At 43.3% G+C, this 13,615-nt stretch overlaps 1 protein-coding gene across 1 annotated transcript in view; it reads right to left on the reverse strand.

Moving 5' to 3' along the window:
- GABRA5 (gamma-aminobutyric acid (GABA) A receptor, alpha 5) overlaps positions 1-13,615 on the reverse strand; it is a 55,998-nt gene that overhangs the window by 15,742 nt on the left and 26,641 nt on the right. Inside the window, exon 5 of the mRNA XM_010580476.1 lies at positions 12,357-12,439. Within this exon, the coding sequence (XP_010578778.1) occupies positions 12,357-12,439 (83 nt within the window). The remainder of the gene's footprint in view (positions 1-12,356; positions 12,440-13,615) is intronic.

Here is a 13,615-nt window from a genome sequence, read left to right on the forward strand (position 1 = left end):
TAATATCTCCACAGGTGGCGACTTCACAACCTCTCTAGCCAACCTGTTCCAGTGCTCGGTCACCCTCACAATAAAACCATGGCTTTTCTTGTGTTCAGGCTGAAGTTAATGTTTTTTTAACTTATGCCCAGTGCCACTTGTTCTGTCAGTGGGCACCGCTGAGCAGAGCCTGGCTCCCTCTTCTTCACTCCCTCCCATCAGGTGTTTATACAGGTGGATTAGGTCCCCTTGAGCCCTCTCTTCTCCAGGCTGAACAGTCCCAGCTTTCTCAGTCTCTGCTCATAGGAGAGATGTGCCAGTCCTTAAATAATCTTTGTGGCCCTGCACCAGGCTCGCTCCCCAAAGTCCATATTTTTCTTGCACTGGAGAGCTCAGAATGGGGGACACTGCTCCAGAAGTGAATAGAAACTAAATGCTCAGAATGAAACTTTTTTTGGAATGGCACAGTATTATCTAGACAGGACAATGGAGTACATCCAAGGAGGAAACTATTCATGGACTTGGAACAATTCTTGTATGAAAACTGATGACAAAAGATAATACGACACCATTGGCTGTGAAATGGGCAGTAGGAAGTTCAGTCTTACAAAATTTATCATTTCTGTCCTTCCTGAATTTAAAATAAAAATATAATTTGGTATCATAGGCAGTATTTTATATGTTTTCCCAATACACAGTTTTATTTGATCTTGTTGTCACTTTCTGCAGGGAATAGCATAGGATGTTCTGAAAAATGTGCCAGACAGGTCTCAAGAGACTTCATTACTAGGCAACACTAATATACTATACTGATCATTACTAAAAAAAAATAAAGCCCTAAGTTATATCAAAATTACTCTGTTTCAGAATGTGATTTATAAGTCACCTCAGGAAAACGTGGGAATAGGAATGTGACAGAAGCGTCTATGGCTTGGAAATGAAATGGAAGCACAGACCGTATCCACAAGGTAGTGAGACATACAGACCTGAAGATGCCAGTGAAATTCATTTTGAGACACATAGTTTTGTAAAAGCCACCATCTTCAGCTTTTCAAGCAAGAGACAGGTGGAAGGTCCTGCTTAATTTTAGAAGTTCCAGTTCATGGGGGAAATCTCTAAATGTGACCCAATGTAGAGCTCAAAAATATAAAGAAAATGAAAAAAACCCCACCCCTTATGATTTGCCTGAAAGCAACTTTTGTGATTTTGGAGGTGTGATTCATGATTAGCATAGGCAAGGCTGCCGACTGCTTTAATACAATAAATCGACTATTTGCAAGCCAGTACACTAAATCACAGTCATAACAAGGATGAATGTAACATGAATACTAATGAACAGTTGTCCTGACAATTCAGTCAGAAACAGTACCTTCACAGGATGCTATTGCACCATTTAAGAAGAGCCCTGAGCTAGGAGCTGTGCAAAGTAATTCAGAATGTCTCTCAAGGATGATTGTGGAGACAGCATGGCAATTTGAGCAATGGCCCTTAAAGAGGCGTGCATAGTTGCCACCATGCAGGCAGTATCACTGGTGACAGCAACAGCTCTTCCCTCCTCCGTCCTGCTCACCCATGGGGCCACGGGGCAGCAATCAGAGTGGTGGATGGGGAACAGATGCACCCCACTGGGACCGCGACTGGGACTGACTCCTTGCTGTGAAATCTGACAATATAGGCACCTGGACTAAAAACCAGGCACAGCACACCAAATTGAGCTGTGTGTCCTGGGACAGCAGGTCCTCAGGCTCCACTCAGAAAAGGAGAAAAAACCCCAGCAAACGAAAAGTTTTCCCATGGGGCAGCCCAGAGCACCTCAAACGTCAACAGACACGCAGGTGTAGAGAACTAAACTGTGCCACCCGTCGTTGTGGGATGCCTGCCACCAGCTGACTGAGAGGGGAGACTAAACAGGGTCTGCTGCGGGGTCCTGACACATCCCGGTGCTCCGAGGTACTGGGCAGCACCAGGTCACCTTCCCAAAGTCCCTGCTCTCATCTGAGAGCTGGCGTTAGGGAGCAGGTGATACTTTCCTTCTTTTGCCTCTTCCCATTTCTTCCTCTCATTGCAGTCAGTATTTATAACACAACTTCTTGCTTTATTTTCAGAATTAGTGGTAGCTGTCTCGATCTAGAACTAATCTGAGAATTGATTTTACACTACATTTAATGGTGGCTACACAATTGCTTTTCACATGGAACAGGTCAAAATCTGTTATTCCAGCCTCTGATGCTTTCTTTTTCTCTATTATGGCCGGTATAAATATCTGCTGCAAGAGGACTAGATCAACAGAGCAGTAGGATGTGCTGGGATGACATTTAAAAATTCAAAATATCCTGGGACCTTCTTGACCCTATGTTGGTCTTTGTAGGCCAGGCATATGATAATTCCAAATCAGTCGGCCAATTTGAGCACTGTACTAATATTTAATGAACTTTGAATTTGCAATCACAATATTAGGCAGCTCTATTAACTGCTTCATTAGAAAAAACAGCATGGTCATGAGGAAGATGATAGAGATTTAATTTACTTTTTGCAAGGCAAACAAAAACATCTGCCAAAGTGTGACTGACACCATTACTCACTTTGCATAGTACCTTACTCTCTAAACAATATCTTGATTGCAGTGGTCCACTCATTTTGCAAGCTGCCGCTTAGTATCAGCAAAGCTAATGCGATCAGCTCTCCAGGAGTATCACTGGAGTTTCTTTTGAGAAATGTGAAGTGAATTTTAGAAAATGCTCCATTTGATCTTGTTGTGGAGGGTGCCTTCACAAATGTGGTATTTTTGGCCACATCTAACATCACAGAATGAAAGCGTGACCTCATCGTAACCACCAGGCGTTCTTCACACCCACTTGAGTGGCACCAGGAACTCACCCATCATAGTTAGCCTGTCTGCTGAGCTTACCATTCAAAGCATCCTCACTTATAAATCAGTATGAACTGAAACCAGCCAAGAGTGACTGGGACTACTTGCAAAACTAAATATATACCTTTGTTTCTGAAACCAGTCCCTTAATGAAGACATTTACAAATCTCAGAAGTACTGCTACATTAATAACACTGGGTGAAAGTGTAATCACTAGATACGTAGAGATAGCAGGCTGAAATATTATTATTCAAACACTTTAATACTGCTCTGAGATTGCAATCACTAGAACTTATTCCCTACGCTGGAGGTGCAGTCACCTAAAACTCAGAAGCTGGATTATAGATGACTGCCGTGGGACGCCGTGCAGCCCTGTATTTAAGAGAAGAGGACAAAATCTCCCGAGGCGGCTGGTTCAGACGGCCCAACCTCAGTGATGGATACAAAGAGCCTCTCTGAGGTGAGCTGTTGCTTACCAGAGGCACTGCCATTTTGCCAGCCGTCTGCCACAGCACTCAGGTGCGTGTCCCCTCTTTGGCAACCGGCCCCTTCCAGTCACGGAGACCCAGGCCCAAAGGTGCTCCCGGTCTCATCTTCCCTGTGCACAAGTAAAACATCTCCTTATCGACAGCCATCAGCTGACCTATTTTAGTCATCTGCTTTAGGAAGAGATTAACCTGTGCCTAAAAATATCTACTTCTCTCCCCTGACTATAAGAGGGTGAGAGTGATCAGCTCAGCTGTATATATTTACTCTGCAGAAATATAAATTTAGGAGGGAGGAATCCCAGCTTTGCCAACAGATTTATCGCTGGGATGCTTTCAGCCAAACAGCTAGCTGCTAGCACAGGCTGGCTGTGAGGAGACTTTCAGTGGATGTGATGGGAAACGGGGGAACAAACAGAAGGCCTTTCAGGCTTTCCTTCTTCCCACTCCTCCTTCCCTCTCGTTTCTTCATGGGGGACAACATGAAACAACTGTTTCCTCTGAAGAAACTTGCTGAGCTGGGACTGCAGCAGCACCAGATCACAGCTCGGGCTAACCTGGCTCTCTGGGTAGGGAAGGAGGCTAATGCCGGCCCTGGCAATTTAGATGGAGGACTCCCTGGCCCACCAGAGATGGAGGTGTCATGAAGGAGCTGCCGGACTGGAAACTGAAATCCAAGTTTCAGCAGTGTCTTCCAGCTTCCCCGTCTCCCCCCCAAAAAAACCCTAGGCAAGTAATTTTGTCATTAATGTACTGCAGTAGCGCTGGGAAGCTCTAATTGAACCTTGGGACCCATAACGACAGAGGCAATAAAAGCAGGTAATGAACCACTCTATCTTTGCTCAGAAGAGACCGTAATCGCTCTTTGCCTCCTTTATCCCCACCAGCAAAATGCAGGCGGCAGAGACCTAACAACCTCACACCAGCATCATGAGAATGATTTCAGAAACGTTTATGAAATGCTTACAAGCCATGGAAACAGCCACCTTAGAAAATAACAGCCATTAAAAACCTGGCTTGTAAAGCAGTGGAGCGGTATGTACCCATTTGTCCCATTTACAAACAATACCCCATCTACCAGTGGCATAAACCCATGATCCATAGCTGGCAACCGCAAGGCCTCGCTGTGCCTTGTGGGGTGTTACGGGCCCAGCAATGTCTTTGCAGGTTTGCACCCAAGGGTCATTTGAAGGCTTAAGCACATTAAGCACAGAATGTCTGCACGTTGTTTTCTACTGCTGACAACTCAAACTGAATCACTCTTCTCCTGTAATCAGGCAGCTGCGCAGCCTTAAATTTAGGCTGAAATCTGCAGAGTAGTAAACCCATGCTGATGTTGGTACCATCAGCAAAGCACCTGGATCTCCACGCCGCTCCGCCACAATCGCGTCTAGTCCTCTTTCAGATAAAACCCCCACTGCTGAGTATCTCCACACCAACTCCTTCCCCTGCCTGATCTTTTGTTTCTTTGAGCTCAAAAACACCACCGGTCGAGCTTCCCCCCCCCAAAAAAAAAGCTGCCGTACATCGGCCACCTCCTGACGAGGAGGTTGCTCCCCGGGCAAGCAGTGCGCAGGCTTTCAGCAGCGGCCGTTCAAGGGGCTCTCTGCAGCCGCTACAAAAGCTGCCCCCGGGAAGCACTCCCCACCGATACAAAAAGGGGTTTCATTAAGGACGATCCTGCCCGTGCGGCGGCTGCTCCGGGCTGGTGGGGAGCCAAGCCCTCGGCTGCTGCACGTCGGCAGAGTTGGCAGCCTGGGGTCAGCGCTGGCTGTGAGATGGATGGGACATCCATCAGGACAAGAGCTTTTTTTGGATCACGTGGCAAATGCCCTGGGCGAGCAATTGTTCTTTCTGACCTCCCTTTTTTGCTCTCTTAAGAACCTAAGGGGGAAAAACTCCCTCGCTTCTAAACAGGGGGTGACCAGAAGTAGGAGGCGACTGACCCAGAGCTGGGCACTGCTTCACAGGAAAGCAATCACACACCCAGAGGACTGGACGGTAGCAAACACCATGGTTTTAATGTATTTTTAAAATTATCTCAGAGCAAACAGTAACCATGTATACGTGACAAAGTCTTTGAAAAGTTAATTAACGACAGCAACTGCACACGCTTACAGAGGATACTACCACAGTTTCTCCAGCCTTTTCTGTGAAGTCCTGAATGTGTGTCATTGTAATGGGTGAGGAAAAACTGACTGATCTGATAATTCTAGGGAGCTTTTAGGAAGGGCCCTCTTCCCTTCTGTCATACTAAAAGGTATCACTTCTATGGGAAACCCACCAGACGAGCAAGAAGTTAGGGTCATATTTATTTGCAAGTTCTGATGCAGACTGCGGTCCCACAACAGCTGCTGCAGAAACCCGCACCTTGCTGTCCGGGCCCAGAACCCTACGTTTTAATTTCAAAGTAGATTCCTGCTAAGAAAGCCGCTTATATCTCTGAAATACTTGACTATTACAGCATTTTCTTTTATGTACCATGCTTGCTGAATCTCCTGCCCTTGGGAGCTCCAGGCTGCATTGCTCCACCCTGACTGTGGGACTCAATGCAAGGATGAAGCTGTTGGCAGCACTGACTGCCCAAAATGCTGGATTAAAGAGGTGTCTATATTGCTATATGTGCGTATCTGAAATGAGTACAGGCTGTGTTGCACCACCTGTGAGAAGGCTTAAGCATCTTTTGGTGTAACCCATTCCACTCAATGCAGGAGGAACAGCACAGCTCATATAAGATGCTTGCAGAAATGGTAAAGTTGTCTCTATACTGAAGAGCCCTACTGACTGTTTTATTAGGAACCTTTGAAAAAAGGGAATTCCAGCAGAAATAGCTAAAATAGTACCTAGGAGAGACACAAAAGCTCACCACCAACACACGTAACACCTAACTAATCTACACCAGTGACTCTTTCTTCTGAAAAAAGTACAACGGACATATGTATTTCTGAACTAGCGATGTAGAGAAAAATGGACTTCTAAGTTACTCTGACCAAGGTACAATACACTTATCTACATCTGAGCTAGTACTGCAGAAAAAATATATCTTTATTAAACTTATAAAATATGATTAATCTCATCCTTAGGCAGGTATCAAAAACAGTTCTAACGAACCTCACTACAGAAGTACTTATTTCCTTTCAGTGGCTATAAAGGGAGTCTAGACAACTAACTGTGACATATTTGTCTGTCTGAAAATGTCACAGATCCACCCTGTCCATTTTCCAAGGCTTTGCTGTCAATGCAAGGCTTTTGATATGGGCAAAACCACCATGCTCATTCTGCAACAGAGCATTTCCATGTCCCAGAACAGTTAAGAGCCAGGGCAGATCTGGGGGAGTCTAGTGGAGCCTCATGGCTGTAATGAATCTGTACGATTTTGTGAGTGTGTTTCGGTCAGAAGTCTGTGTATTAAGGACTTCTGAACTAAAAGATTTAAGTTTTTTAAAGAACGCAGCCCCACAACTAGTCATGTGTCCACGATTTCAGGGAAACTAGAGGTAAATAACAGCAATACCATTAGGTGGTCTCCACTTCCTCCACTCATGCTAAGGGTTGTCCAGAAAATTAGTTCAGGCTAGATGCCTATGCTTTACTATCTAAACTTAAGTAAAATTACACCCCTGGTTCAAGCTAGTCGTCTAGATTGCCTGTCTGATGCTGCTACAAGCATCTCTTTCAGTGTGTCTGGAGACCTACCTTCTAAACAGCTAAAAACTGGGGCAGAAGAATTCCAACCAAAGTGGTGGTTGGTAACTGGTGGTAACATGGGGCAGGAGGAGGGAGCAGAAAAATATATCAAATGTCTTAGAAATATTGAGTTTTAGTATTGACCTAGCTTCGCCTTATTTTAGTCACTCAATGTCCATTGCAATGGAGGTGTCTAAAGAAGCAGTGATAAACCTTAGGGAAATGTGCAAAATCACAGCTTAGTCTTGAACCTGGCCACTCAGCATTTCACAGAGGACCTCCCTGGCTCTCTCCATGTGCCCTTTCGTAAAGGTGGCACTAACACTTCCCAGCAGGGTCAACAAGCTGTGCTGCCTGTCTCTGCTCTCAGGAATGGACTCCGGAGCCTCTTCTGGCCAGCTGATAGAGATGAGCGACGGAAAAGCTCTGCCTCTACATGCGACCGCAGTTCCAGCTCTCCCTGGGAGCAACCCAGAAAAACCTACCAAAAAGCCATTTCCCCTTTTCAAAGTCTCCTAAAATTACCATTTGTCTTTATTTATTATTAATTTAATTATATTCTTATACAAGACTTTTACCCGCAGGTTTTGAGAGGTTGAATACATTCTTTATCACATTTTACTAAACCAGAATTAGTCTGTTTAGAAGGACTCTGTTTTGAAGTTCTCCCTCCACACCTGCAGTTCTCCCGCAGCTTCGCAGGTGCTAATGGGGGGAAGCACAAAATCAAGAAACCCGCTGTAGGTGCCTTCACCTCAGTGCCTTCCCAGCGTTATAGGGAAACATCACCATCAGGGGAATTTTCTTAAAATACTTTCTTTGGAGAAATTTCTCAGCAGCTGCAGGTGCATGGATAGTTTGTGAACAGTGACTGCCTTAATGTTAGGTGTTGCAATAAGATCCTGGGATATTGGTGAAGTTACTGTCTCCTCATTACTCTGACTTCACCAGCCGCCTTAGAGAAAAATAATTTGAGCATGCCTCCTGCTACAGAAGTAGCCTGGGCACTTTCCTTTATCAAAGACCACAGCAGACACCATGACTCCGTTTGAGCTGTTAAAAAGGAATATGTACATAAACCATGTTAACTACTTTCTTCGGATGCTACAAATTGTACCTAGTGCTGTTTTCTCACAAACAGTTGGCAAGCTCCCTTTTTGATCGACCTTTGCCATCTTCACAGCCGACTTAAATTCATCAGGAATAAACGCCAGGCCTGTTTCTCCTCTGCTCATGAGCTAGGGCATCTCATTATTTTCAGAATATTCATTAGACTCTCTACTTACTCTAAAAATAGTAGGGTTTTTTTTGCAGCCGAGTGACTAGTGGGCAGCAGCTTTATGCATTTATCCGTTCCACAATACAAGATCGGATAACTTCATGTACTTAGACACTGTGCCTTCAAGAGAGTTGCCATAAATAGACTCCACCTTCCAGTATTTCACATTGTCAAAGCACTGGTTAATGTTCACTAATAGCAATTAACTAATTCACCTTCAGGGCAACCCTGTGAGCTAGGTAAAACTGATATAATTAACGCATGAGTGAAACGAGATTTAGGAGTTAAGTCAGTTGCCTGGGCAGAGGCCTTCATGGTCTAGTGGATTAGACATCTGTCTCTCCAACCAAAGAAGTTGAGTCTAATCCTTTTTCTGACATTGATTTGCTGTGTGACCTTACAGAAAGTCAATTAACTTCTCTGCCTCGGCTGCCCTAGAGATAATGATGCTTACCTACCCGGTGACACATGGGTGTTTGGAAACTGTACTAAATGATACTTTTAATGTACTCTTAAGGCCTATCAGTGGAAGAGGTGAACATTAAAGCTTCCTAGCTTTAATGTCCTTGCTGTGTTATCTAACTCCTGCTCCCCACACCAGAAATAGCTTGGGGGTAAGGAGGAATTTCTTAGGCTAAGATGCTGCTAGCGAAACTGTGGCTGGCATCAGGAATTTTCATCAGATCCTATTTGATCAGCAAATTTATTTAGAGTACAGGTCAGCACTAGAATTGCAATGGAAAGTTTATTTTAAACTTGGCCATGGAAGAAACCAGCATCCTTCCCATGCTACCGTGAGGCAAAGAGCAGACTGCCACGGCCATCCCCACCGAGCATCCCTGGTTCAAAGGGAGCAGAGCCTGTCTGCAGAGATCTGAGAGCCTGTGCTCGTGCACCATCCCCAGTTCCCTTGTACCTCTAAATGAGATTTCTGCAGGATAATTTCTACAGGTGGCCTTATCACTAGCAGGGATGCAAGCCCGGAGGGAAAGTACCCGTGTACATGCACCTCCTGGAGCAGACCTACCTGATCTTGCCGTCTCTGAGCACTGGGGCATTGTATTTAAAAGAAGGACAACTAAAACCCGCTCTGTTCAGTTCATCAGAAGCCATCCTTCGACTTCTGTCTACTCTCCACCATAGCTTTTCATGACATGCCATAGGGCATTAAGAAGTATTACTTCTGTAGCTGCCATTCAAACTGCCTGGCAGGTATCTAGGCTGGTGGTGTACACATGTAACTTTATACCCCTTTTCCCATATTCGACCTTGCTTTTAATTATTTCTACAAAATATTCCATTGCTACATATAATGCTGCCTAGGCCCATAAAATCTCCCACAATTCTAATATAGCAAGAAACCAGTCAAACGGGACGTAAGAATCCAACATTTACCTTTATTTCTGTGAGCAAGATTAATATTCCTTCTCTTTAATTCTGAAGGAAATGTCAGGGCTTTTTCCCTTTTGCTTGCTGAATTGTAGCAAGTGCGGTGAATGCTCATGCAGCCAGAAAAATAATAACCTGCTCCTGCCTCTGATGTAGCACCAATCACTTCTTGGCATCCTTTCTGCTGCCAATCTGCCCGTGCGCTGGCTGCTTTGTTTTGCTGCCCTGCTCTCTCCACCCTCTGACCAGTTAGCACTCGTCTCTTCTCCACCCTCCCAGCTCTATTGATAATGTGTTTAACATTTACTTTGATGCTATTCCTTGAGGCTTTTCAAAATCCTTCTTGGAAAGAAGACCATTAAAAAGAAACCCTTTGGGAAAGACAGGGAGGAAAGCTAAAGCAGAAAGGGCATGTGCTTGCGTATAATACACCCCTGCAGGCTTTGTCTTGCTGCAAGCCTGAAGATGACTTAATGCAAACCTGTACTGCTGTAAACAGGGAATAAATATTGTATTCTCCTAAAATACATCTGGGCTAATTCAATAAACCCTGACTTATTGGCTGCTACTTACGCAAACATCTGCATATTAAACCCCAGTAAATTACTAATGAGCTGTCAGATCAGTAATACAGATACTCCCAAGGCTAAAAGATTGTCTATAGCTTGTCCCTATATATTTACTTACTGCAGAGGCTACCGGTGTGGACTAGCACAGGCCAAATGGCTCCATGTCTATACACTGTGGAAGAACTTAAAAGTGACTTGTAGCTTATAAAATACACTCTAGGATTGTATACTGAGTGTGGCAAGGAGCATGAACTAAAACCGTATTCAGCCCTCACATGCCTAAAATATGACTTTTCAGTGCTGTTTTTTTCCTGGCTTAAAATAACCTGTGTGCTAACAGGTGATTAATATGTAACACATTTGGCACAAGCAGAACATATAATTGCATTCAGACAGTTTGTTGGTTTTTTTCAATGCTATTGAAGACTATACTCCTAAGCATTTGTAGCTTATCTAGCAATGTTATCCCCTGCACTTGCATGTCTGGTGGGGTTTTTTTGGCCTTACTATACAGAGAGTTAGAACCTGTACCTTACTGATCCTAATCTACTAGTGCATTGAAGCATCCATTTCACTCTAAGGTTGAGCTTCAGATCTCTGCTGCATCAGGCTCTTTGTTTAAATATGTATTTTTTAGTTTTATATTGCATATTTTGCAAGATTTCATAAAACTACCCAACATCCCAGTTCTATAGTCTGCACTAGAGACCAACAGGTGTGACTTCAACTTTATCTATCAATACAGTAAAGAATATGTAATACCAGGAAGGACAACTATTTTTGTTTTTCATCTTAATTATTTCCAGTAGCTTTTGTTTAACCCTATATATAAATAATGACAGTTTCCCGTGAGATGTTTTCCCATTTTTAAGTTTGGAATGAAACAGATGGTTTGCATATAATTTTTTAAGTTGAGTGTAAAGGTGTACAGACCTTCAGATTTATATTGGCTTTGCTATAAAATAATGTTGCTGAAGTAAATGGACACACTTGAACCTCCAGTGATCTTGTGAAACAGTGGTGGCTATTCAGATGAAACTGGTTCTATCTGAATTGGAAGAGGGACAGGAAATCATTTCATCTTAAGTTTGGTAATTTGGTAATCATTACTGTAAACAGTGTTTTTACTTCTTAGTATGATCATTAGAAGACAATGCATAGCCAGTATTAAACCGGGGCAGATACAGACGATAAAGGCAAAGCTTAATCTTGCTAGGATTAGTGACTCTAAATTGATATGACTGAAAAACATTGAAAAATGCTGAAGTTAGGCTGCTTCAGGGACTAACAAAATGCCTTGCCTGGTAATTTTCAAAAGTCTTTAGAGACACTGATTGCACCTGGAACCTCTGATTTGATTACCAAAATAAAAAGTGTCTACTGTAGTAGCCTCATCTGTACTTTAATTAAGAGCTTTGTATTTAAATATAACCATCTGATCCCCTGAGGTTATTTTTAAAGTAAGCTTCTGGCAAGGCAGCAGTGTGGTGGATTAGAGGCTTGGAGATGAGGAAAAATCATCATTCAGCATACAGTTTAGAATAATGTGTGCATATATAAAAATACATGTGTATACAACGTCATGTAACAAGATACAGGGCTGGATTTATTAAAGCCAAATGGAAAGATATTTCCTCTTTTAATATCCTAGATCTCTTTTAATATATGCGATGTAGATATTGCACTGCAGTCTGATTCAGATAAATACCACAATAGCACATCAATCTGATCTGTCCAATGAAAGCTCCGTTTTTCTACAAATGTAAAACCAAGTTATCAACTTAGCTGTCTGCATCTACTACTCCGTCTAACAGTGGCTGTTACACCTGATGCGGATATATAAGACATATCACCCATCAGCTCACCATTTATCATGGAGCGTGCAACCATGAGCCGAAAAGCAGCAGTGCCAGACAAAGCACACTGATGGGAACAGAGCAGCAGGGTAGCAGCAGGGGTGGCAGGCTGGGGGTGCTAATGAGCAATGTTAAAAGGGGAGGCAGGGAGGGCAGGGTGAACGATTTGTAGAAGACATGGGTGAACATGAAAAGCCAGGTGACTATGGATTTTTCCAGTTCTTATTTCAGAAGAGAACTTACAGCTTCCAAATTTTAATGGGCAAGCATGTGCATCCATGGGGAAATCTTCAAGCTGCATGGGACATTCAGCAGAGATGGTCAATCTGTGGGGGAGTAAAAACAAAACACATCATTTATTTTTCAGTGCCTTCCCTTTAGGCCTCTCACCGCAATACATGAGTGCTGACACAAGCAAGCTTTTCCTGAAGGCTCCTCGCTCCTGATGAAATCACAGCAATTCCCTGTTAAACTGAACGCGAGATAAGCCAGGTGGACCACTCTGCGTGCATGCTGTAGGTCTTATCTAGTAACGCTGAGACACGTGAAATGATTTTATTTATGTAAGCTGTTCCAGTAAGATCATTCTTTCTTACTAGTACGTGAAGGAACTCCCATGCTGGAGCTTCTGCCACACACCTTACACTTACCTGCTTTCTGTAGATACTGCAACTGGACTAGGAATTTGACTCATGAGTATAGCACTATTACAGACATAAAGAAGCACTGACTTTATATACAGATGTAACTATTTAAATACATAAAAATAAATATTTATAAATAAAAGTACATAATATAAATATTTACAACTGTACATAAACCTATCTATAAAGTCACTGACATATATATATTACTTTATATAGCACTAAAGTTAGTTTCTGTAGAACTCACATGGTATCAGAGCAGTCCATTTCAGTTCAACATACTGTGAATTACGTGGACACCTTGTCAGGAAAAAACGACAGGGTCATTTTCCCCAGCGTACTCCCTGGGGAAGCAATTCTATCCTGTACTGCCCTGGCACTATGTGGAAATTCTTGAGCTACAGCGGACATAGGGGTAGGGAAGGAAAAACTCTTAGGAAAAAATAGACATATCCCATGGATGTTCTGTACGATTGACAGATCAAGCTGAACACAAAGAAAAGTCTGAGGTAAATTTCTGAGCAGTGCAATATCAGTTGTATTGATATCAAGTATATTAAATATATCGAGAGCCAAAGCTTAGTTTTCTAGGTGCATGCAGCACATAGCACAATAAGAATCTGGTTTGATTATGCCATTTTTATATTTGTATAATACAGATGGTTTGCTCAGGATAGTGAGGATGCAAATCTCATTTTACATTATGAATACCCTTATGGCTTTCTTGTTTTGTGCTGCTATTCCGCCTCAGAGGCAACAGACCAGAGACCCAAAGCCTCACTGACTGCCCAGTGCTGGGGTTATCCAGGGCTCTGCTGGAGGGCAGCCCGGTTCCTTACCAAACTGCTGCCTGGGGGG

This window comes from Haliaeetus leucocephalus, unplaced genomic scaffold (genome assembly GCF_000737465.1).
Source record: "Haliaeetus leucocephalus isolate CR32 unplaced genomic scaffold, Haliaeetus_leucocephalus-4.0 Scaffold712, whole genome shotgun sequence".
Taxonomy (NCBI): Eukaryota; Metazoa; Chordata; class Aves; order Accipitriformes; family Accipitridae; genus Haliaeetus; species Haliaeetus leucocephalus.